Source organism: Gossypium hirsutum, chromosome D05, assembly GCF_007990345.1.
Source record: "Gossypium hirsutum isolate 1008001.06 chromosome D05, Gossypium_hirsutum_v2.1, whole genome shotgun sequence".
In the NCBI taxonomy this organism is placed as follows: domain Eukaryota; kingdom Viridiplantae; phylum Streptophyta; class Magnoliopsida; order Malvales; family Malvaceae; genus Gossypium; species Gossypium hirsutum.
This window is the reverse complement of record NC_053441.1, coordinates 20202831-20229195: the sequence shown is the minus strand read 5'-3', so window position 1 is coordinate 20229195 and position 26365 is coordinate 20202831. Positions and strand designations below refer to the sequence as shown.

General features: G+C 34.8%; 2 protein-coding genes across 9 annotated transcripts; one reads left to right on the top strand and one right to left on the bottom strand.

The window, feature by feature from the left end:
• The first annotated feature begins 11690 nt into the window (after positions 1–11690).
• Positions 11691–24004, top strand: LOC107905051 (rho GTPase-activating protein REN1). 8 transcript variants are annotated; one of them, XR_005914047.1, is made up of 28 exons: positions 11691–11900; positions 12020–12131; positions 12280–12318; positions 12463–12504; positions 12759–12788; positions 12879–12926; positions 13062–13160; positions 13587–13623; positions 13810–13886; positions 14894–14964; positions 15079–15157; positions 15723–15867; positions 16210–16329; positions 16686–16763; positions 17071–17126; positions 17223–17292; positions 17688–17772; positions 18528–18771; positions 19213–19425; positions 20034–20339; positions 20514–20563; positions 20843–20903; positions 20988–21071; positions 21640–21753; positions 21835–21998; positions 22265–22313; positions 22459–22533; positions 22721–22784. XR_005914047.1 is itself a non-coding variant. In XM_041094258.1 (28 exons), exons 2-28 carry the CDS (start codon positions 12093–12095, stop codon positions 23428–23430), a joined length of 2889 nt encoding a protein of 962 aa, XP_040950192.1. In that variant the 5' UTR covers positions 11691–11900; positions 12020–12092; the 3' UTR covers positions 23431–24004. The 8 variants fall into 8 exon arrangements, 6 of the variants coding, with proteins under 6 accessions (XP_040950192.1, XP_040950191.1, XP_040950190.1 ...); XR_001686437.2 differs by having other exon boundaries at positions 22718–22784; XM_041094258.1 differs by lacking the exon at positions 22459–22533 and adding an exon at positions 23405–24004 and having other exon boundaries at positions 22706–23168.
• A 244-nt stretch (positions 24005–24248) lies between these two features.
• LOC107905052 (aspartyl protease AED3) lies at positions 24249–25811 on the bottom strand. The gene has a single exon (XM_016831614.2). The coding sequence runs from the start codon at positions 25725–25727 to the stop codon at positions 24423–24425; it is 1305 nt and encodes a 434-aa protein (XP_016687103.1). The 5' UTR covers positions 25728–25811; the 3' UTR covers positions 24249–24422.
• Positions 25812–26365: the final 554 nt, after the last annotated feature.

Genomic DNA, 26365 nt, shown 5'->3' with positions numbered 1-26365 from the left:
ACCTTCTTCCTCCAAAAGAAAAGAAAAAAAGAAACAATCCCAACAACCACCTTCACCATTTTCTATCCCATATAACCCAAATTCTCATCCTGATCACCCTCCAGAAGTTTTGAGTCTAATCCTAGAAAAAAGGTTCCATAAAGAAGCCATGAATATGATGCTTTCTTATCAACTAGATGTTTTCAGAAACTTTAGAGGATTATTCCTTAAACCTTTGGGTCTTCACCCTGATTATCCATTCATAAACCCAATCAAGTTTCAGTTTGGAGAATTTCCTGAAGAGTTAAAATGGATGTTATGGTATTTAACCCATCTCTTTCATATAGGGATTGAGTTTTTTATTCATGACCTCCAACATTTCTTAACAATGGCGATCCACAATGAAGAAGCTCCTGAAATGAAGAATCTGGCCACATTTTTAAAATGGTTTTGTCCTTTAGAACACTGGGTTGATATGCTCATGTTTGAGTTTCTCAAAAATACACGTGTTCAATGGATAGTAATCATTTTTTATAAACCTCAATATTTTATGCAGCATGGACCAGCTACACAGTTAGCTGCCCTTCCAAGTTTCTAGATCCATAAACATATTTTAAAGAGGTTTACAAAAATCTTTTTGATCTCAAGAATTTGCAGAAATATTTATGTCAGATCAACAAAATCATCCCTTCAGAGATATGGCCCTCAAGAACATCACAGGCACTGTGGGATGTTCAAAAAAATCCACCGATGCCTTATCAGAAACAGTTGAAAGAAGCCTTGAATGAATATTGGACCAACATACCAGATCCAAAAGAATGGTCTCAAGACTATCCCATGTATTGCAGCCAGGCAGTGAAAGACACACCAGCATGGAAGGATATATATGAAGCAGGATCAAGCCAAAAATCAAATAGGAAATCAAAAGCAACTTTACCTCTCAGCTATGATGATGATGTGATACCACCTGATGACCTTGAAAAAAGAATTGAACAGCTGGAACTGAAAAGTTACAGAGCACGTGAAGAAAAAAAGAGGAAAATAGAAGAATTTAATATTACCTCTGACATAGACACTGACTATGACACAGAGGAAACTCTATCATTGAGCTAAAATAGATTCCTACTTATCTCTTTTGTCCTGATGTAAATTATTGTCCTTTACCTTTTGTAAAAGTTTACTGAGTCGTGTCTTATCTTTTATGAATCATTGTAAGAAGCAGATTCTTTCTTATCTACTCACTTAGTTTTTCCTTTCTATATAAAGGAGGAACATCAGTTGTAGAAAGGCAGAACCAGTTTGAGAAATAAAATTTTAGTGTGTTTCTAAAAACCATGTCTTGCTAAATCTCTTTAATCTCTTCCTGCCTGAATGTGGAATATCAGTGAAAGAAAATCTCTCGTGAGTTTAAGAGTATGCTCTGTGCTTGCCATATCCATGGATCCTGCACATCAGAAATTAAACCTCAGAAAAGATATCATTAAGTCCAGATGAGTTTGAAGAAGTAGTCCGAATTAATTGTGATTAACAGCTAAAAGGCAGTGCCTTGTTAATGGCCAAAGAAGAGAGAAATGCCTGTGTTTCGGCATAGCATACCTACTGTTATGATCCATTAATCTGTGATATCTCGGCTTCTTACTCCTCTGCTCATCTTGGTATTAGAGCCAGTAGATCCCGAATTTTCTTCCATACGAGAAATAATATTTAGAAAGGAAGAGAGATTTCTAAAAATGGACTCCCCTAGAATGTCTACTACTAAAGCACCCCTATCTTTACCTGAGTCTCCGTTTCGATCTCATTCTGCTAAAAAAATTTATTCTTTGTACGAAGTAGAATATTTTACAGAAGAAGAAAAAGTTCAAGCCACAAACCTTCCTCTTGTAAATCCATATTCTGCTTATCAAAAACCTTCATTCTCTCCAATCAAAAGTATTAAGTCCCTAATTACCACTAGAAGAAAAAATGTCTGTGAATATGTCCAGTCTTCCAAATTTGATAAACATCTAATCTATGGCGGACAGGAAGAACAGTTTGTTACACTTGAGATACCCTCTCACTTTCCTCAAGAATGGAGTCAACATGGATATTCTCATATCCATTTTGGAGCAGTTCAATTAGCTTTAAACTATCATGGAACCTCAGGAAAACCTGTTGTTTCCAGAATTTCTCTCCTGGATTCCAGATACAAGCATTATCAAGACGCATGTATAGGAACTGTTGAAGCTACTTTAAGCTCAGGCATGGCTATGGTGACTCTATTTCCCAACTTCACCATGTCTCTTCAAGACCCAAATCTGATGGATGCTGTTAAAGTCCAGATTTAAATCATCGGTGCTGAAATGGTTGAATCAGCGGTCACAACAACTCTACACTACCAAATAGTGTATCGGGTTTAGGATCATGCATTTAAGCTGACAAACCAAGGATCTGAAGATTCTCTGCTCATTTCCGTGAATACAAGAGAAGAGCCACACTGTATCCATGTGCCTAAACAGATACCCAAACAAGAGCTTTTAAAGCTTCTGCCTGAAAAATAGGTAACTAATTATGAACAGATCCACCAACATAATCAGCTAATTCGATCTACAAAAAGCCAGATTACTACAAAGGCTGATGGAACCAGTGAAATTAGATTTGATCACAGTCATATAGAACAGCTTCCAACTCCTCCGGTTTTTTCTACTCAAATGATGATGCAACTAACACCTTCTGGAACCTTAGTACCAGGGCCAGAAACATCTCTTATACAAAGTTTTTTACCAGATGGAAAGCCTTTGTATTTTTTCAAAGATCCCTCAAGACACTGTTCTTGGGATATAAAAAGCAGAGTAGCTTTTTATCAGCTTAGCTTGTCGCGTCACAATTGTAATACTGGTACACGGTGGAGAAGTTTACGTGGGAAGATACGGAGCAAAGTCCACGTCCTAAATTAGGTGATTAGAAGTTGTTGAAAGTATCATTATTTTACTGTGAACTTCAAAAAAACATATCAAAATTTGTTTATTATTTTTTTTAACTTATAAAAATATTCAATTTTTTTACAAAAGCCTTAAAAGGGAGCTTTTTTTTCATAAATACTTTATGTCATGAATTTATTTAAGAACTCTCGGTAAAATGATAACATGAAAACAATAGACATGCAATTATTAAGACCCAAAAAGAGATACAATGTTAGGCAATTGTCTCTAACTTGTAGAGTTACCTTAGTGTAGTCGGTCCTTTTTATAATACCTAGTTATTTCATGTAGTCCTTAAGAATACCGTAAGGTATTTGTAACGAGATTGAGAGTATTGTTCAATTGTTTATATGGGGATCGTCGGGAGGGGATAAAAAATGACCCTTGTTAGTTGGAACTCTGTTTGTCAGCCAAAGACTCGTGGAGGGCTTGGGTTTCTGCAGCTGAAAGATCAGAACACTTCTTTTTTATTAAAGTTGGGGTTTAACATTCTGTCAAGTTCAGAGACTTTGTGGGTTTGTGTGCTACATGCGAAGTATGGGATTAAGGATGACATACCCCCCAATATCGTTCGTAGTAATTGCTCATTTCTTTGGAGAGCTCTTTCTAAGGTACGGCCGTTGTTTAGAGAAAATATTTTCTGGTTAGTTGGAGATGGCAACTATAACACCCCTTACCCGTATTCAATGCCGGAATAGGGTACGAGGCATTACCAAAACACATGCACTTGTAAACGTATTTAACCGAGTTATAAAATTTCATCTAAATTAAAACTTTCAAAATAATTAACATGCTCCTATAACTTTTCACAATATATCCTCAAAATGTTATAATCATAATAATTAGGGCTTACGAGACCCGATACATACTCATGCAATTCAATGATTCATTTCCATTTCCTTCAATTCGTAATTTCTCATGCTCACGATTTAGATCATATCACTAGCAATTTCCATTTAATTCACGTACAATTCAATGACATCAAGTTCAACACTAATACGTATTTACCATTTAACTCAATGTTTATTGATTATACCATTCAATAACACATTTATGAAATTCTCAATTTTGCAATGAAAATATCACTTTAGCTTGAATAACAACATTGTCCTGATATAAATACACTACCACTTATCCATTTACTTTAATTCTTTTGGGTCCATTTGTCACTTACCATCCTTAATCAAATTAGGGAACGGTTACGGAAAATTGAGTACTTCACTTTCACTTTGCCATAGTATAACTATGGTCTTACGTATGATCACCTATCACTTGTCCCTGATCAGATAAGTGTAGCTAGGCTACCACTTATCACTTTGTCACTTGATCAGATAAGTGTAGCTAAGGCTACCACTTATCACTTTCTCACTTGATCAGATAAGTGTAGCTAAGGCTAACACTTATCACTTTGTCTCTTGATCAGATAAGTGTAGCACTTATCACTTTTTCACTTGATCAGATAAGTGTAGCTAAAGCTACCACTTATCACTTTATCTCTTGATCAGAAGTACTCAAATTCGGCGTTCTGCTTAATTTGATCATTTATTTGAATTTTCACATTTTTATTTTATTCTCATTTCAAAAATGAATATATTTCATCATACATTGTATAATTCATGAAATTAACATTTAATCATTAAATTTCAGCCATATGAACTTATTATTTCATTATCTTTCCACACTTGTTTCTATGCACATCACACAAGATATAAGCATATCATTCAACCATAGTTGCAAGCTAGTGTATTTAAACATAACTCTTTTTGGAACTAACCACACGATAAACCATTTCAATGCATAACTTATAAATTTAACGTGGCATAATCTACCCACTACTTGGCCAAAGTCTAAGCATATACACCAAATATGTTAGCCAAATACACGTATAGGATAAGCATTATAAGCATGGATGAGCACAACATTTATTCATGTATCAGGCTTACCAACATGTGTTAATTCATAAACCATTCATGACATTATTTCATGCCAAATCATATACCGAATATACCATACACATATACTATGAAACTTTTATTTTCACACATGAGCTTAAACCATGACCAATAATGCACAAATATAAGCATCATTTCTATTTCATCGTTTATCAATTAAAATCAAGCATATGACCAATTATACACAAATCATTCATATATTTCCCAATTTTTCTCCTCCTCCTCTCCATTCCACATCCTTAATGTGTATAACACACTTAAACAACATTAGCTATAATTTCACTATTCACTCACATGTATATTCAAAACTGTTTATCCGAGTCAGAGTCACTAAATTATTTTTATCCGGAGCTACAGAACTCCAAATTAAGATATGTTAATTTTCCCTGAAACTAGACTCACATATCTTCATACCATAAAATTTTTAGAATTTTTGGCTCATCCAAATAGTACAGTTTATTCTTTAAATTTTCCCCTTTTTTGCTGTCTGACAGTTCCGACCACTCTTCACTAAAAATTAATTATCTCATTGTACAGAATTCAGATGATGTTTTTGTTTGCTTCTTCTAAAAATAGACTCATTAAGGATTCTAACCATATAAATTATAACTCATAATCATTTTTTTTACAATTTTTAATAATTTTACAAAGTCAGAACAGGGGAACCCGAATTCATTCTGACCTTGTCTCACAAAATCTATTATATCTCATGATTTACAATTCCATTTCTCACACCATTTCTTTTATAAGAAACTAGATTCAATAAGATTTAGTTTCATATTTTATTCATCCTATAATTCAATCTCTACAATTTTTGGTGATTTTTCAAAGTTACACTACTGCTGCTATCCAAAACTGCTTTAGCGCAAAATGTTAATTTCCATTTTGCCCCAAATTTCACAGTTTATACAATTCGGTCCTTTCTCAATTAACCCCTCAATTAATCTAATTTTCTCAATTAATACTTTACCTAGACATTATAAGTTGTTACACAACTATTGAAATTCAGAATTTCCACATATAACTCCATCTTCAAACTCTTTTACTATTAGGTCCCAAACATTCACTTTCTATTCAATTCTTTCAATAAAATCAGCATATGAACAATTTAAAGCTCTACTTTCATGATAAATCATCATATAATTCCATCACATATTCATATCAACTTTCAACTTATTTCATAAAATCAAAAACTAATGAATTTAACAAGTGGGCTAGTTGTAAAAGTCATAAAAATACAAAAATTTCAAGAAATAGTCAAGAATTGAACTTACTTGTAATAAAAATATGAAGAATCAGCTTGAAGAAGCCCTTCCATGGTGTTTTAGCTGATGAGAATTCAGAAAAATGAAGAGAAATCTAAATAATTTCACTTTGGTCCTAACTTTATTAAGCAAATTTTGCAATATTCCAATTTTGCCCTTAATTCTTCTTACTTTCTTGTTGATTTCATGCCTTTGCCGTCCAGCCCAAATAGACCTTGGGTCTATTTGCCTTTTAAGCCCTCTTCCTTTTATCATTTGAGCTATTTAATCATTTCCCAAAATTTTACATTTATTACAATTTAGTTTTTTTTGTTCAATTAATTATCGGAACTTTAAAATTTTTTAACGAAACTTTAATACTAACTTTTTAACACTCCATAAATATTTATAAAAATATTTATGGCTCGGTTTAAAATCCCCGAGGTCTTGATACCTCATTTTGATTCTAATTATTTTAATATTTATTTCTAGTGCACTATTCACTATTTAAAAAATTTTCCTAACTTCACATTTAACTTATACTTACTAAATTAATAATATTTTTTACCCATTTGTTGAATTTAGTAATCTCAAATCACCATTCCAACACCTCTGAAAATTCAGGCCATTATATTTTTTTTTCTCGTCGAATTTGTGGTCCTGAAACCACTGTTCCGACTAGGCCTAAAATCGGGCTATTACAGCAACTCCATTAAGTGTTGGAGGGATAATTGGATTCCGGAGATTGACCCACTGATTAACCTTATCCTAGCTAGTGCCAATATTGCCACAGATTGTTGTTTAAGGGAGATGATTACATATGAAGGAATATGAAATTTGAAACTTTTTTAGGTTTGGCTTTCTGAAGATTTAATTAGGCGCATTACTAGTATTCTTCCTCCACATCCTGCAACAGGGCCTGACAAAATTACTTGGTTGAGAACCTCTTCTCGATGCTTGTCTATTAAAAGTGCTTATCGTAAGATTAAGGAGAGTTTGTGGAATTCTAGGAAGGAAGCTTGGAATTTGCCATGGAAGGTTAAAGGACCTTAAAGAGTGCAGATTTTTTTTGGTTGGCTCTCAAACAACGGTTACTTACTTAAGTAGAATGGCTAAGGCATGGTGTGGGTACTGATGTTAGATGTCTAATTCGTGGTCATGAAGCAAATGATGTATTACATGTTTTAAGGGATTGTGATGCAGCGAGTAACGTATGGAACCTGATCATCCCCCCATAAACTAACCCTTTTCTTTTTACGTATTTGCAGGAATGGAATGAGTCTAATTTGGAAAGTCGACTCAACATAATCTGGAGGAATGTCGATTGGTCATGCTTCTTTAGCCTTATTGCTTGGCGGATATGGAAGAACATGAATATTTGCACCTTTAATAGGGTGTCGTGAAGTGCAGAGGAGATTGTCAAAGTTTAGCACAGTTGGGATAATCAATGCGTTACAGCTTGCAAGGGAGGCATTACTATTAGACCTACCTCGAGAGCGGATATGGCAGAAACAAAAAGGTGGATCCACATAAGATCTAATGGAGCTGTTAAAACCAACTCAGGTTGCGCTGCGATAGGTGACGTAATGAGAAATCAAAATAGAGATTGGATACTTGGCTATAATCGAAGATTGGGGAAATGGTCGGTTTTTTGAAGCTAAACTATGGGGGACACTCGATGGCGTGGCACTAGCACAAGGTAGACAACATGATAGGGTTTTAGTGCAAAAAGACAATATGGAAGTCATGGGTACTATCAAGGAATCTTTATCGAGGGGATCCAATTATGCATTAATTAGGTGTATCTTACAACTTTTACAAAATGAGAAAGTTTGGTCAATTGAACATGTTCCTAGAGATGAAAACATGGAAACTGATAGCATCCCCAAGATAGCTTTTGGTAGGGAGGAGGGTTTACAATTATTTGAGACTTCTCCTCTAGTGCCTTTCTAGTTTTTTGTAATGTTCTACTTTATTTTCACAAAGAAGAAGAAGAAGAAGAGAGAGACCTACAAAATTGAGTAAAAAATAAGAAATTTAAGAGTAAAAAATAAATAGTCAAAATAATAACTAAGCAAAGAAATGATAGAATAAATAATAGAAAATAAATCGAATAAACCAATGGATAAGTATCCAATAAATAATTCATTGACAAATTGAATGAAGAAGAATGAATTCTCACGATTCTTTGAAGAAAATTGAGAAGAAAACTACTTCTAGAAATCATAAGAAAAAAATTTTGCACAAAGAAACTAACTTCCAGAGTAGAAAAATTTATTAATGAAAACAATTGTATCTCTAATGAACAATGAAGAGGCTTTTACATAGGCTAGCTAAGTACATCTAAAAACTATACTGCAACTCTAATTAATCTAAATAATAAGTAGTTTTAAACTAGACTTTATTGTTTGACTAAAAACATAAAACTCTTAAATTGAAACGGCAAGAGGATTGGTTATTTCTTTCTTAAACCACACAAACAGTCACCCAACTATAAAAAAATTTCATTGTAAGCACAAAAAATTGTATTTAGGCACTAGTTCAATCATTAGGTATTTTGGTGATTATCTATGTTGCTTACGTTTTTTTAACTTTTAAAGTATAGAAATTAAATATCAAATTTTGTTAAAGTACAAAGATTAACATCATTTTTTAACCTAAAATTAAACTAGAATTAAACTTTATTATCTTACAATAAAGCTGAGTTTTGTTAAGGGTAATACTTACCTTTAATTAGTTTATGACACAAAATGGTAAAGTTAAAATTAAAAACATGATGTTTTGAGTTTGAATCTTATCAATTATATATATTTGTATAAAATTTACATAATTTAAAATAACAAACATATTTTAACGTAATTTTTCTTTTTTTATAAAAAAAAACTTTTGATAATTGTTCAATTGAGTTGGACCCCGTTGATGAGCTACATTAACTCCATCAGCCATTTAAATAACACTCTCAATCCTTGTACTTTTTGCACATATTAAAATTAGTCCATTTACTTTTAATTCTAGTAATTTATTTAATTTACTCTTTTAATTTAATAATTGAAGTATAATATTGTTAAAGTTGGATAATAATTAAATTAATTAAATAATTGATTTTTGATTTATCCGACCTAATCGTTGGTGAAAAAATAACATAATAATTATTGATAAAAATCACTTTAAAAAAAGGAAGAACTCTAAAGTAATGTTGGGCTTTTTTTTTGGTCAAATAAAAGGGAGATCATGACATTCACTTAAAGAAAGAGTTCGGTCAAAAGAAAGCAAACAAGATTTGCTTTCACAAACGAAGACATAAAATTTGGGATGTTATACAAGACAACATAATCATCATCATGGTTCCTAGAATCAAAATTACAACATTTACAATTATTGCTGCATTTTCTACCTAATTCATTAGCACATTTGTTACCTTATTGGTAAATATGTTGGACACAACTATATTGGAAGCTTGTCAACGTAGTCCTGCAGTCATCAATAAGAGAGTCAAAAATCAAAATTGCATAACAAAAATACCCTTTTCAATTTCAAAATTATTGACCCCTCTAAAAAAATGAAACAATTTAATTATTGTTAAATTCGAAAGTGAACAACTAAAGATAATTAATCACGACGTTGATGTCTTCCATCAATTGCTCATAATTTTAATTGGTATAATGATAAATTTAACTTTTGATGTTTAATATTTTTATCATTTTAGCCATTGATGTTACAATAGTAGAGGCATCAAATTTAAAAATGATTTTATCAATATTCATATTATTGGCAAGGTAGAGTCCATCTCTAAGTGCCCAAAGTTCTGCAACCTATTGATAGAGTGGCCAATAAAACTTATAACATCTTATGACCCAATTACCACGATGATATCGAATGATAGTATCTGCTCCCGCAACTCTTGAGTTTTCAAAGGAAGACCCATTCATATTAAGTTCATGATAGTTGATAGGAGGAGAAGACCAAGTCTCCTGAATGGAGGAGGGGTAAGAGGGTCTCTTATCCATTACGCAAAGCCCATGACACTCGATAGCCATAGAAATAGCTCTGGAGGCAATGCTGTCTTCCTTGGAGGGTTTTTCAAAGACAATGACATTGCGCATAAGGCAAAGATTTTCGAGGAAGAATGCAAAAACAACAAAATTTACCAGTGGTTCAACTGTTTGACCAATTGGTTTAAATTGGATTATGTGGCATTAATAACACAATCAATTTAAAATCATGCAGAAAACTATGGAAAAAAAAAGTATCAACTTTTACTTTGATTCTTTGAATAAAGTTGACGAATCTCGTTGCCCTAAATTCATAATAAAAACATATGTTTATTTGGCTTTTCATGTGTGTAATATTAGGAACGTGACCATTTTAAAAATAAAATGCTAAATAATTTAATTTAATGAAAATTTCTGAATGTGTTATCAATTAAACTTTAATTATTAAATAAAAAAAGTTATTTAATTAAAATTTTAAAATTAAAAGTAAATAAACTAACTTCAGTGAAAAAATATGGGGAATGAGCTCATAATTAAACCCAAAAAGAAGGATGGACTATAATTGGATTTCACTTTGGTACTGTTAATAAAATTTTTAAGATTTGGGTTTAAAGTTTAGGTTTATATTTTATAAAAATAAGAAAAAAAATTTTGTAAAATAAAATTGATTTTTAGAATTATATTAATAATAAATAAGTCAAGCAATAGGAAAAAGGAATAACGTTACCTTCATTTCCAAGAGAGTGAAATGACACATCCTTCTTCTTTTTTCCAGTTATAAATTAATTTAAGAAAAGAAATTGTGAGAAGGCAAAAGGCAGACAGGAGATAGAAAGAGTACTAAAAGTAATGGTTCAGTCAAAAACGACTGATGTTTCATGCCCCAAATCACGGATTGTACTTTTTGTTTTTAACTCAGTCAAATCAACTGATGATGGATCCACCATGTCCCGACATAACCCAGTTGGACCCCACACCACAGAGCTCAGCTGACAACCCTGATCGATTCCGTAAATCGTCTGGGCCGCTGGGCCCATTTCGTCAATTCACGGGTGGCTTTCCGGTTCAAAAGAAAACGCATATAATTACTCCCGGGAGCATCATATTTCCCTCCCTCCTCGCAACAATTATTTTTAGAAAAATAAAATTATCTAAATTCCACCTCTCTATTTTATAAAAATTTATAGTTTAGTCCTTATATTTGAATTTGCCAAATCTTGCTTCTTGTATTATATTAAAAATTGAAAAGTTAGTCCAAATAAGTTATGTTGTTAAATTCATTCATTAAATCATTGACTCGAACATCATTAGTTCAATAATTTATATGTAAAGATTTAGTAAAATTCAAGGGTTCAATAATTTATATGTACTAAATTAGTAAAATACCAATAGTTCAAGGTCTTGTGTCAACCGACTATTAAACTATCGTATCTGTTTGCATAATGTAGGAGGATCAAATTCTTATAAATTAAAGTAGAGGAACTAATTTCTAGGTTTTAGTAAAATATAGGGATAGAATAGAGAATTAGACCACAGAAAAAGGCGCAGAATTAGACGTGTACAACGGCTCCCTTCGGTTTCGGAGGGAGGGCTTTTAGGCTTTTCCTTTGCTTTGACCGAAACGGGGTTTCCGTTGAGCTCAAGGAGTTCCGATCCAAAGGAGAAAAAGTCTCTCTGTTCTCAGATTTACGCTTCTCCCTTAATCGCCATTTTTTCTCTTCTCTTCTACATTTTCCCTTTTCCCTTCTTTTCCCACTAATTACGTTTCAAATTCACGTAAATTTCTTTCTTTTTTTTTTGGATTATTTTAGGGTTATCTTGGTTTGAATTTGAGTTTCTGTGCGTTTAAATGTTGTGAATGAGCGGCATTACTGAAATTGATGAGTGGTGCACAGGCTGCTGATCGTTTGATTTTGTGAACTGTTTGGGATGTGGTTTTTTTAATTTCCGAGAGCTCAGAGGATTATTATGGCTACCAAAAAGGATGAATCAACTTTGCTACAGCAGGTTTTTCATCAATCTCTCTTCGTTTTTTTACTTGAATTTCTAGCTCGTTTATGGAAGGCTTTGATTTTCAGTCTTCAGAAGCAGAATAGACGAGACAACATTGTGTGTTTTTAATGGAGTTTTCACTTTGTTTTTCTGTTATTTTCAGAAAATGGCTAGCAAAAAGGAAGACCCGTCTAAAGCACAAGTTTTGATTTTCTCATTTTTTTCCCTCTTCCGTTACTTTTCTATTTGTTTTTAGAATATATTGTTCAGAATTCAGAAACAGAAAAAAGCTTCAATGTGATTGAATGGAGATTTTACGTTAATTCCTTTATATTTTCTTGTTCAGAAAATGGCTAGCAAAAAGGAAGAGCCGTCTCAAGCACACCAGGTTTTGATCGATATATATATATTTCTTTTTCTTCTTTAATTTCAACTCGAAAAAAAATTGTGATTTCGTAGAGATTTTGCGTTTTCTTTTTTGAAATGACTAGCGTAAAGGAAGAGCCGTCTCTAGCACAACTGGTTTTGATCAATATACATTTTCTTTCTTTTCTATTATTTTTCTTCTTTAGTTTTCTATTAGTTTTTTTTGAAATATTTTAGTGTTCAGTAATTCTTTATTTTCTTTTATTTTTTAATCAGAAAATGGAAGAGCCATCTCAAGCTCAACAGGTAGACATTTTTTTTTCTTGTTCACATTATTGTTTTTATGGAAATTTTGGACTGAAAGCTCTGATTTTTCGGGTATAATTTTGTTGGCAGAGGATGATGCCCAAAAGGGATGAGCGGGAGCCATCACAAGGAAATCAGGTGTAGATGAATCTTGCTTTCTTTTCTGATTCTTTTTTCAATGAAAGGGTTTCAACCATCAGTGAAAAACAAAAGCTAAAAACCTGATTTTTAGTGGAGATTTTGTGCTGAAAATCAAATTTGTTTTTCCATAAGGGAGATGCATCAACTGCTGGAGCTCCTCCAGGTCCAGCCAGTCCAACAGATAATCTGAATTCTCGTAGCGGCAACTCAGCAAACAGCTCTTCCCCCATTGTGAGTTGTTACTATTCTTAGTTTTTAATTGTCGATTGGAAGTTGCACCTGACCATCTAAATTACCATGCTCTCATCTTTGTTATCATCTAAATCTTGCTTATAAATCTTTGTCTACCACTTATCTACATCTTATGTGCTTGAGCCTTTTGAACCATTTCGTGGAAGTATTGCCTATATGGCAGTTTTTCTCTTTTGATTTTATCATATTTATTGTAGCTGTTACCAACCACATTAAGCAAAGTGATCATGAGGAATTTGGATGCAAGAGAATGAACTTTGTCCTGTATTTTAATTCCATTACTAGTTTTTTTGTATACCTTCCTAAGTTATTTACTTACGCTGTCTGCATTCCCTGTTTCTTAAGCATGCATCTTTCAAATCTGTAAAAGTTGGTGCATTTCAAGGTGTAAAAACTTTCTCGCAGGTTTTAAAGAGTGGGCCACTTTTTCTATCATCAAAAGGTTTGCATACTTTGCTTTTGCAATTTAATTTAGTTACTCATTTGCCTTTCTCTTTACGTTTTGTGAAGCACTGTTTTACTTCTATTTACTAGAAAAATGTGCATTATGAGGGTCGTTACTTTGCTTTGCAATTTAATTTAGTTACTCATTTGCTTTCTTTCTTTCCTTATTTTTATTTGATTAAAGGAATTGGATGGACATCATGGAAGAAAAGGTGGTTTATTTTGACACATACTTCGCTGGTTTTCTTCAGAAGTGATCCTGTAAGTACTTGCAATTTGGCAGATTGTCAGTCTCAACATTGCTGTTTTCTTGGCACAACAATTGAATAATCATAAATATGCAGTAAAGGTAAAATGATGTACTGTTTTTCTGACTATACAAGGCTTTAGGATCCCAAGGATGATACTAATTGGTACGGTTCTTTATGTGTCTAGTTCTCTTTTAGTCAGAAGCATTTGATTTTTGAGTTTCATTCCTCTTCTGTCAATGACTATTAGTGGCTAGAATATATCTCAATCTAAAAGATGAATGAAAATGAGACTCTGGTGTCTTTTTCACACAGCAGGTCTTGTCAATGCTTTTACACTTTTTAGGTTATCTTGGGACAGACTAAATAAGAATATCCGGAAGCCTTCATGCTAGATTAATCCCAGGAAATCTGGAAACCTGACCTAAAATTAAATCATTATTGTGGCTAATAAATCCATGAAATTTACCAATCAAGAAGAAATGAATGTTAATTTAAGTGATCCATTAGCAATTTATGGATGTACATTTTTAGTGTGGTAGAAATGATTGTTATTAAACACCGTATAATTTGACAATTATGGTTTTTTAGCTCAGTCTATATCAGTTCTTTTATTCTCCAGCAGAGTACCTTAAAGGAAAGATGGGAATTCTTCAGATGGGTCCTAATATATAATTGGGTTAAACTTAATTTAGATGTACCATAAGACATATGGGCCTCTTCTACAAGATGTGTTATTTGAGAGCTTCACCTCGAAGAATAACAGCAAAACTATTTAACAGTTGCTTCGACTGAGGAAAGGGCTTGGGATAGGATATTGGGGAAGAACTGAAGTATGCAATCATTGAGGCAAATTAAAACATCTAGATGGGTTGATATTTATTGGTTGGATGCTGTTATTGTTCTATATTATTTTCTCTTTTCTCTACATTCTGTGCACTAGTGCATTTCTCTCTCTCTTGCTGCATTCTGTGTACTTTATGATTTTAGAAGATTAATATACTCTTGTTAACTTCCCAGAATGCTGTTTCTCAGAAGGGGAATGAAGTGAATTTAACTCTTGGTGGTATTGATCTCAACAATTCAGGCAGGTTGGCTTGCATTCTGAAAAGATTAATTATTAATTGGTGATCTCTTCTCCAAATTGTGAATGACATCAAAGTTGGAAATGTTTACTAATTCGTGGTACCTTTCAAAATTTCTAGTGTGGTTGTCAAAGCTGACAAAAAACTCATAACCGTACTATTTCAAGATGGCCGCGATGGACGAACCTTCACACTCAAGGTTGTTCATCCCATTCATCTATAATTTCTCCTTTCATTCCTTTTTTTTTTGTTACCATTTTTGCATCATACTTTCCTCTAAAACTAATCAGATTTTCAGATTCGCGGCCCTTTGGTTTTACATTTTCCTTTGCTTGATAAATAGTTGTGAGCTTTCTATTTGAACAGCATATATCAAGATTCTGCCAAAACAGTCAAAGATCTTCCTCACACCTAAAGATGATCAAATGAATCTAACCAAGGCTGAATTTAATGAAAAGCTGAAGACTTGGTTCTGAGTGACAAACACCTCCGTGTAAACAGAATGCCCTGAACAGGAAAATTTCATCTTTGGTATATAGAAGTTTTATACAAGTAGTTCACTCAATGCCCTGCTGATAGCATTCTTTTGTCCTTTGAAACCCTTTATTAAGAATTTCTTTTGCCACATTACTGGTTTTGAAGGCAGAAATGTACTTATTATGTGTTTGATGTTATCGGAAAATTCAATGCTTAATCAAATGAAAATAACAGTGAGATTTTGGGAAATCATATGACATGACAGGTTCCATTTGTTGATGTTGCAGGCTGAAACTTTGGACGATTTGTACGAGTGGAAGGCTGCACTTGAGAAAGCTTTGTCACAAGCACCAAGTTCTGCTCTTTCAGCGGGACAAAATGGCATCTTTGGGAATGATCAGGCAGAAGCAGTTGATGGTTCTAAGGAACCGGGTAAGTTTACTGCACCACTTTTTTTTTAATTTTGTGCAACTTTGAATGATACATGTACAGGGCTTCATTCATATGTTGCTTCTAATTTAAACATCAGAAATAATGCATGACATAAGTTCATTATCCTAAAAGTTCAAGCATGTTACTAATCCGGAGCCTTAGATGGTAGTTCCTTCCATTTTTTCTTCTAGGTACCCTCCTTTTTTCTAGTTTTCCTTTCTTTATCTTGTTATTTTTCTTTACAAGTTTGTCAAGTTGTTTCTAGGCTCTAACTTGGTTGGCTCTTTTGATTTATTTTTCCTCATACATGAGATATTGATGCTCTCCTCTTCTCTTTGTTAGTGAATGATAAACAGCCTGTGAGATCCTCTGTCTTACACAGACCAATTTTACTTGCACTGGAAGATGTTGATGGAGCTCCAACATTTTTGGAGAAGGCCCTGAGATTTGTAGAAGAGCATGGTGAGTTATTCTTTTGTTTTAATTGTTGGAATCTCATTTAAGTAGTATGCTAAATTTCTAATTCCATATACCGGGTAACTGTCTCTAATGCATATATAGTCAAGTGAATATGTGCATGTCTTTTTTTATTCATATAATTTTTTGAGATATCGATAATCTGGATAAGGTTCCTGCATGGCTGCACCACTGCTTCTGTCTCGTTTTCTTTATCTTTGTTTCAAGAACTTTCCACATTGTTCACAATTTTAGTGGCCTCAGAAGCTGTGCGTGTGATGTTACTTTCAGTGATTTAAGTCACATGACATAGCACTGTTATTCATTTTCATTGAGCTACTTTTGTTAAAATAATTTCACAGGAGTCAAAGTAGAAGGGATCTTACGGCAGGCTGCAGATGTTGAAGATGTTGAGCGCAGAATTCGGGAATATGAACAGGGTTTGTCCAAAACACGCTTTCCTTGACTATATTCAGTATTCTATTTTTTCTTTTTAATTTCTTGTCGCTATTCTTTTCGTACAATGGATTTGCACATTCAATAATTAATGTTTGGTTGTAAACAATGCTATCAAAGGTAGCATTATAAGTATTTAAATTTGAACTGATACTCATGTAAGGGAATTTCCTTTCTTACTGTATAGGACAGAGCAAGAAGTCAAAGCTACTTTTATGCTTGTAATTCTACATTACAATGCCCTCTGTTAGTCTTTGAACTCTTTCTTGGGTGATGCTTTTCTTTTGGCAGGAAAAATTGAGTTTTCTCCTGACGAGGATGCACATGTCATTGCTGACTGTGTCAAGGTATGCATTTGTAGTTTCTGCAAGATTCTTTCATTGAAGTTGCAACATATACTTCTGGTATTTTGTTGCTTAATCTGCTTCATGCCATTTGTTCAGTATGTAATTCGGGAGTTGCCTTCATCTCCTGTCCCTGCATCATGCTGCAATGCACTACTAGAAGCATGCCGTAAGTCTTTCGTTGAACTGGTTTTTCGTTTTTTTTTTTTTGGTCTTGTAATAAATTGAGGCCATAAGATGCTTTGCCACAATTGGATCTTGATACCTCTAATTTTGAAGGTAAGTCTTTGTTGGGTAATCCTTATTAGAGTTAAATATCCTGCATTTTACAATTCATTAATCTTAAGTAAATATAGGAATTTGATATGCTGAGTTCTCAGCATCCTTTGGGTGAAGTTCTTGTATTCTGAACCGGTTGGTTCCCTAAGGAATGCAGTGGAAATTGTCTGGGTGCATATTTTTGAGCTCTATGACTTTGCTTTTTGGATGATTTATTACCCAAGCGTTATGATTTTTGAAGATTCGGATTTGTTATTCTGTTATTGGACATCATACAATGATTAGGAACCGAGCACAGTGCTAGAGTCAATGCTATGCGTATGGCAGTATTGGATACGTTTCCTGAGCCCAACCGTCGCTTATTACAGAGGTAGCCGACTCTCACTGTCAGCCCTTGCCGTTTTAAGTATAATGCTTTTCTTAGTACAAATTATATTCCGTATGCAATTTTTGCATTCATTTCTGAGCACTATGGATATTAATTAAAAGAGAGCTGTTAATGCATATAGCGGTTAAACTAAGTATATTTATATTATGGATTTAAATGATATGCAACATAACTCTTGTTGCAGTTAACCTGGTCTTTCCTATACAATACAATTATTAATAACAAACTATTAATAGAAGATAAGCAGAATAGTTAAAAAAAAGATCAAGCATAGTTAACGTCCATGCATGTATAAAATTAGAAAATTAGATTAAAATTAAATTGTGAATGAATATAGATATAGAATGACAAGTGTAGTGAAAATTAGAGGTAAGAAGTTTCACACTTGTTTAATCCCTTTCTGTACAGAGTATAAACTGGTTGGTTATCCACAATTACTTGTTGGTACAACAATTTTTCTGGTGCGTCACCCTCTGATATATGTCTCAGTCCTTGCTAAAGGGGTGAGTGGGATATGATATAGTATCTTGCAGAATACATAAATATAGAAACTGCAATCAATATTCCTAGCACACCAGAATTTAATGTGCTCAAAAGCAGAATGCATCTCTATACTTTCTGTTAGTTTTCGGAATTTAAGTTTAAGTTTTGAAAACTATGTGTGAAATGCCTTGAGAATGCCATCTTGGCTTCTACCTGCTTATCCATACTTATCTTTTCTTGTTTCTCTCTTTCAGAATTCTAAATATGATGCAAATTGTGGCTTCTCATAAAAATGAAAATCGAATGAGCTCTTCAGCTGTGGCAGCATGCATGGCACCCTTGCTTCTTCGCCCCCTTCTATCCGGCGACTGTGAGATTGAAAGCGATTTTGATGTGGGTGGTGATGGCTCAATGCAACTGCTGCAAGCTGCTGCTGCAGCCAATCATGCTCAAGCCATTTGTATAACACTACTGGAAGAGTATGATAAAATATTTGGGGTAAGCTGTAATTACTGTTTTCTTTTCACAATTGCTTCTAATATGGCTTTCTTTATTCACTATACAGGAAAGTATGTATGCCATAAATCTATGAGCTATAAGGCTTTATCTTTAGTTTGGACTATGTTTTATTTCTCTCTGTTATTTTTGAGTGAGCATGACCATTAAGTCAAAATTTTCATGTGTTGTCCTGCACGCATGGTGACTAGATTATTACTGTCTAATGGTGGAATCTGAATACCGCTAAGCTGAGTCCTTATATCCTCATTACATTCTTTCCTTGTAATTGAATATTTCTAAGTCTTTTATAATATTAATATTCTTCAAGAAAAAAAAAAGATGAGAATTTGGTTGTTCTTGTTCCATATTCCAATTTTTTTATTGCTTTGGTTTGGATTTGGTTTTTACATTGCAGTTATGAGCTCAGCATTTTGTTGGCAGGAAGGTTGTGTTTCCCATGATATGTACTCTGACTCAGAAGAGAGTGGAAGTGGAAGTGAGGAGGAAGCTGATGATGATGAGTCTGATGAAGATGATGAAGATTATGAAGACGATGAATGTGATGACGAATCACAAGAGTCTGATGAGGATGACGACTATGCAGAAAGTGGAACAGGCAGCGAGGGTGGTCATTCTGTTAAAAGTGATGATAATGTTTGTTCCTCTACTTTCTTACACTGGAATTTATGTTTTATATCTTGTTCGTAAACTTCAAACATGATGGCAGTAACAAACTTAATACAAAATTTTGGACTATTAAAGCTCTCTTCTCCAGATCTCATTAAGACATTCACCTCTGTTTAGTGCAAGATATGTGCTGAGCTCGTAGGTAGCCAGCTTTATATTCTCAAATTACATTTTTTTAATGATTTTGTAGATTGTCTATCTGCTTCATTTGTCACCATTTGGTGACTCAAGGTTTCTATTGTCTGATTGTTTCCATGCCTAATGCCTTTGAATTTATACTCATGACATGAACATGAATTACTGCTATATGATTATGTTCTAAATTATCTTTGCAGCACTATGTATTAGAATCTGATGGTATATAGTTCTCTATCCTTCTCCCATATAGGAATTATGATTTTTTTTCCTTTTGCTATTTTTTATTTGAAACGTGTAGCTGTCTTCTTACTTTCGGTGGTCCCTCAAATTCAGATTTTGAGTATTGATTCTTTTAACTTAAATAAGGTGAAAGTGCAATAAATCAGTAATTAAAAGATGAGACACTATACTTACATGAATTGAAAATAAATTTGCAGGATTATGATTCTTCGAGCTCTAGTTCTGAGTCCTCTAAATCTGGTAATTATGTCCAAGCCACCAAGAAAAAATCAAGCCCACTTCATCCAAATGATGGGTCAAAGAGGAAAGAAGATAACCGAATTAGTAAAAGTTCAGAAACTGAGACCAATAAGCCAGCTGAGCTGTCAAAAGGTGTTCATGGAGTAACCAAGTTGGAGGATACATCAACTCGTCAGAATTCAATCACATCCGCCTCAAAACCCCCAGCTGTTGGAAATGGACCTGGCCTCAATGTTAGGCAAGGAACTATGTGGAGGAGTAGTGTAAGTGTTTGTTCTATTGTTGATGATGTGTTACTGCTTTTGGGCTAATTCTTTTGACTTTTCTGTTGGATTAAGTATTTCCAAGCATTAAACAAATTATAACTGCTTAAGTTGATCCATGTGTTTATAATCTTGTAGTAACTATCAATTAATTTATTGTGTTTGTTTGTCCAGGGAAGCAAGAAACTATCTATGGATTCCATTGATTATCCAATTGAAGAAGAGTAAGTGATGTTCCCACGATCTTTAGAAAAAAAACCTTGTATCAATTTGCCTGCTACTACTTATTTTCCTGGTTATGCTTGAATAACTCAGAGACCCATTAAAAGTTCCAAGCAACATCTAAATCTTCTTTCATGCTTAGGGTGAAGCAATTTACCCTTTGCATAACTGATTTTTGAAGCCAAAAGTGGAAAAGAAAAAATAATGCAGTCTGACCTTTGTATCTTGTTAAGAATACCTCTATTTTCTTTTCTACTTACCTGATTTTGACCCAATCTTAGGGCTGCGGTTGAGTCACTGGAGGCTGAAAAATTGGACTTGCAAAAGAGACTCACAGAAGAGGTTCTGCTTTGTCCATCTTTTCTAGTTACTGTTATTGCAGCAAGTTTTTGAGACATTTCATATCAAGTCATCTTTCTTATATAGATTGAAAGTAATACCATTCTTGAAGCCAACTTGGAGAAACGAAAGAAGGCACTGCATGAGCAACGTCTAGCTCTTGAGAAGGAGGTATGTTTGTCAGGAGATCTTTGTTTCCTTCTGTGCTGTGTTTTCTGTTTCATGCATTGTGTTAGGTTGCATATCTGTTGGTAACAAACATGCATATTGTGATCCTAAGAAAACATATACGTTAAAAGGCAACTTTTTCTGCTGAAACATTTTTAAAAAAGTTAGTAGAGATCTGCTTTTGCGTTTCTTTCTTTTGTCTTGAATATGAGCATTAAAAGCATTTAGGTGCTTCATTGTTTGTGTCGGTTCATTTTACTAATGCAAACACTCCTTTTTGAAGGACAAAAATCTTGTGTAAATTTGTTGTTAATATTATAATGGACAATTATATATTTGCTAGCAGAAAGAGGTGAGGACTCAATATCAGCAGTAGGTAGATGCATGAAAATAAATCTATAATGGACAATTATATATTTGCTGGAACCTGGAAGCATTCATTTGTTTTGTTGAAAAATCTTTTTATTTTGATTTGGTAATGTATGGAATTTTATATATTTTTTTTCGCAAGTGCTGTGCTAGTTTTATGTGAATGACCCGCCTTGATTGTTGCTTCTGGTTGTACTTATAGGTTGCAAGGTTAGAGGAAGAGCTTCAAAGGGCGAGAGAAAAGAGGACAGCTCTGGAAGCAGGACTTAACCCATCTCAAGGACCCACATCTCTCCCAGAGAAGATTGACGAAAAGGTAGTCTATGGCCTACCTCAGATTTAACTAGTGTGCCTAATCTTTATTTGCATCAAATTTTAACTTGCCGATATTATAAAGACAAAAGAAGATCTCAAGGACATAGCTCGGTCAGAGGCAGACGTAAGAAATTTGAACAAAAGGGTTAATGAGCTGGGGACACAGCTTAATCACCAGCCTGAGCAAAAGTCTGTTTCCATGAGTGACTCATGCACTCAACGTGAACCAAATCATCAAACAAAAATGTAAGCTTTAAGTTGGTTCTCTCGCAATGTCATATTTTGTGGATATGTGTTACATAACATTTCTTTGATTTGTCTCTTTGGAGTGGAATACATATCATCCTTGTAGTGATTGGAATTGTAAAATACATCTGGAGTTGTTAGTCAACTGTTAACTCGCCAATAATCCTCTTTAGATGTTTATTTATATATTCCTTCTCAATTCCTCCATTCTCATCTCTTTATGAACTTGGTAACCATATAGACATGCTTGTTTACTCTTAATACAGGAAGGATAAGACAAAGGGTGCTGAAGCTCCTATGAGGTCAAGAAGCAAGGTAAACTCAAATACATTTGAGGCAAAATGATGTTTCCTAGAATAAGAATTTGTTTCTATTGTTTTACTTTGATGAATTCGCTTCATTTTCTTTGAAATCCAAACCTCTACCTACTTATTGGAATTTTGTACGTTTAATTTGTTAGCATGGAAATAGTACTAGCTAGCAAATTCAGCTTTCCTGAAAGTCATGTGAAGAAAATCCAATAAATGTTCAAATGGTGAGTGATTAAGCCACTGCTCTGTCGGTGCATATTCCTAAATGGTAGTTACATATTGATGCGTGGCGTTTTGAATAATCCTAATGGAGTCTTAGGCTGCTTTGCTTTTATCTTAAATTCACATCTCATGGCTATGTGAGAATTTGATTTAAACGAAATTCTCTGAACCAAGAATCTGCTGCAGAAGGAAATGAAAGTGGACAAAGCGGAAGGTGAGAAAGGGAAGAAGCAAGAATCATCTATGGCAAATAGACATAGGAATCCGGTTCAGCAGGAAATGGATGTGGACAAAGCGGAATCTGAGAAAGGGAAGAAGCAAGAATCATCTACAGCAAATAAACATAAGAATCCGGTTCAGCAGGAAACGAATGTGGACAAAGCTGAATCAGAGAAAGGGAAGAAGCAAGAATCATTTACGGAAAATAAACAAAAGAATCTGCTTCAGCAGGAAACGAATGTGGACAAAGTAGAACCTGAGAAAGGGAAGAAGCAAGAATCATCTACGACAAATAAACATTCACCTCAAAACCAACAATTAGATCATTCGACACATGACAGCAAGCCTACAAGTGCAGCAGAGACAGTTTCACACAAGCGCCACACTAGAAGTAATTCCAAGAAGTCATCTACAAGGGGTGAGGTATGTTTTATTCTATTTTAACAGACATCAATTCTATCAAACTGCAATACAGTTTCCTAGAATTTGAACCCGTCACCATCAAAAGTTTCTAATTCAAGATCCAATCATGCTTCTTTTAGTGCATAGTTGGTGTTATTTTTATTGGTTTTATGAACTAATACTTTTATTGAGAGGCAATTCTCTCAACTTAATGCTCATATAAAACTAACAAATGTGCTGAACTCTATGAAGGAGCGGCGAAGCCAAGCTGCAAATGAAACGCATGGCAAGGAGAAAAGCTATGGTTCAAGTCAAGGTGTCTCAAGCTCCTCCTCAGATAAAGGCAAAGGACCAGAAGCTATCCAGTCTGTTAAAAATCCAGAAAAAGGTAGAGGATCCGACATTAGCCAATAACTCTAGAATCCGGGCAAAGGGGTTCGATAAGATCAAATAAAACCCATTTTTTGAGACAGGGAATGATCTAAAGGTCATGTTGTCCTACAGTTCAGATTAAGCTCAAGAATTAGGTTAGTCTCTTGCTAGTGGATTGTATACGATCTGCTGATGATGGTGCTTTAGAACACGAGGAAAGTTTACTGGGAGAGAGAGGGATGCTATTATTGTTGGTAGGAGACTGACTGGTGATGCCCATATTAACAGCAAGAGAAGAGGCTGATAACCCTTTTTAATTCAAGATGTACATATATATATATCAACAAGCGTGTCCTAAATGTAATAAGCTGAATAATTTGAAATCTTGGTGACTGATTTTTGTTGTCAGAGAAACCAAGTAATGTCAGCAAGCAGCAACTACATAATTTTGTACGGGCAAATGCAATTTCTAATTTAAGATGTCTTGGTTTATATTGATATAAAATGATGGCCTGATGGAAGTATAGCCAGCCTTTAGTTAATAAAATTCAACTTTGACATCAATGGCTGAACCAACTCCCATCACTTATAGGTCTACCATTACCATCTCTACATATGAAGCAATTATCTTGAAAGGTAAAAATGAAAAAAAAAAAGAAAAAGAAAGTAAAATAACTAAACATGTTACTTTGAATGAAGGAAAAAAGCAAGTAGATTATGGGGATGATTTTAAACTTCAGAGGTTGCTTCTTCCATCCCTTTGATATTTCATTGAAAACTTAAAATAACCAACGCAACAGGGTTTTTCTTGTCCTGTGTTTATTGAGCTTACTACACCATCTTCTTCTTTTTTCGTTAAATAAAACCAGAAACTTAGCCTAAACGACAAGAAATAAGCCTAGTTACAAGCTTCACGAGCTATCCCCAAGCGAGAATTTGCGACATCAAACAAAATCCTATGATTTTGCTGCTGCAAATTGGCTATTACATTCATGGCGGCGTTCACATTGTTTGGAGCTGGTGCTATTGCCAAGCAAGCATGTGACCCTGCACTGGTATGTAAGAAGGTGTTTTCCATTGGCAGTTTCATGGACAAGCCTTCGAAATGTAATGTTAGTGACGGTAGCTCAACTTCCGCTTTTGCCTCAAAGCACGTGTCGAATAGCCCTATTGTTGAAAATGGGCCTTTCACATGTTTCACAAGCTCATTCCTGATTGCCTCATAAAGGGGTTGGACGAATCGGGTTACAACCGTACCCGAATCAATGATGGTCCCTGCCCCAGTATTCGGGTTAAACGCTAGGCTTTCAGGGGGGATGGGGACCCGAACCCGGCCAACACTGACCCCGGTTAGGTTTACGTAGTAAAGGGAGGGCCGGTGTGGGCTTTTTAACAGCGGGGTGGTTCGAATATTCTTGGGTTGACCTGCAGGCCCGAGTATAAGGGAGCCCGAAAAGTAATTGGACTTGAAACTGGGCAAACAATAGGAAAACACACTTTTGTATAGCGACCCGGATTGTGAAAGTAGTGACATGGGTCCCCGGCCCATACCCAATAGCCCTTGGGGTGGGATTGAATTACCAGAGATGCTGTTAATACATCCAAAAGCAAAATTTGGGATAACATCGTTTGTTAATGTTAAGGAATCTTGAGCCAAGTTGGCGGAGAAAGACGAATCACCACCATAGGATTGGTTAAAAAAGCAAGCAGCAGCCCCCGTAGCCGGGCATGAGAGCCCATGGACCTGGTTGCATTGTGGCAAGGAGCAATCCAACGAGCCATAACTCGAAGAAGCAGAGGGCAAGAAAGTGGTGGCGGAGCAACCAGTGCAGCCGGAGCAGGGAACCCAAGCAACATTGTTACTAGTATCCAGCACCATGAAAATGACCTGCCCCGGGGTTCCGAGCTTGACCTTGACCACGTAGTTGCCAATGCTGAGGACTTGTTGGCCTGAAGCAATGGGAACCGCAGTGGTCTTTTGGGCTACGAGGCTGGACAAGTACTTGAGCCTTGCTGGGTCTTTTGAAGCCATGTTGACAGTGTCGACCCATGACTCTGGTTTGGGTGGTTTGAATGGTGAGCATTTCCCGTAGATTGGAATCACCGATAGGTCTTTGTTTTGTGGCCGAGAACCACAAGGGTCTACAGCTTGGATGAAGGATATGAAAAGAGCAAAGAACAAGAGTGTGGCAGTGAAGTCCATGCTTTAGAGTTAGAACTTCAGCTTGAAAGGTGGTAAAGAAGGTGGCAGTGAGTGGCGTGGTGTGGTGTGCATTAGAAATGAGTACCCGAAGAGGATTTTATACATGCAATTTAGTGCAAATAGAATTACTGAAATAGCCTCGGCTTGAAATGTTGAGTAGAGAAATGGGGTTAATTAATGCAGGTGATAGTGGGGCAAAATGACAAACTTTCAATGCTTGGCGACCAAATGGTAAAGGACAAAAGTAAGCCTTGAGTTGTGTGGACAGGGGAAGAAATATGTATTACTATCAAGCAATGTCCTTATCCCGTACGGCTCAAAGACATTACACTTTCTTATCCCGTGCAAGACGTGGGACTTCAAAATGCCACTGTCTTAGTTATCAACTAATTGGCCAAGTGTACGTGTTTTTTTTTCTTTGATTTGATTGGCTAAAGGTAAGATTGAATCATTGAAAACCGTGGCGAAAAATGAGTTGTTAGTTAAGCTCGTGAATCCCTGTTGAAAGGGGGATACTGCTATTTTGTCCCTACCTGGGTTTGCATGAGGTGGGAGTCACGGGCGGACGTTCACCTTTTTCGGACTAAACACTTGACTTACACTCAAATGTATTCTAAATTTAATTAACTACTGCACTT

Bases quoted from the DNA above. Each gene is read 5' to 3' on its own strand.
- LOC107905052 (XM_016831614.2), bottom strand. From the start codon at position 25,727: ATGGACTTCACTGCCACACTCTTGTTCTTTGCTCTTTTCATATCCTTC.
- LOC107905051 (XM_041094254.1), top strand. From the start codon at position 12,093: ATGGCTACCAAAAAGGATGAATCAACTTTGCTACAGCAG. The intron at 18,772-19,212 runs GTAAGCTGTAAT...TTTTGTTGGCAG, and splicing joins AGTATGATAAAATATTTGGG to GAAGGTTGTGTTTCCCATGA. The intron at 20,564-20,842 runs GTAAGTGATGTT...ACCCAATCTTAG, and splicing joins GATTATCCAATTGAAGAAGA to GGCTGCGGTTGAGTCACTGG.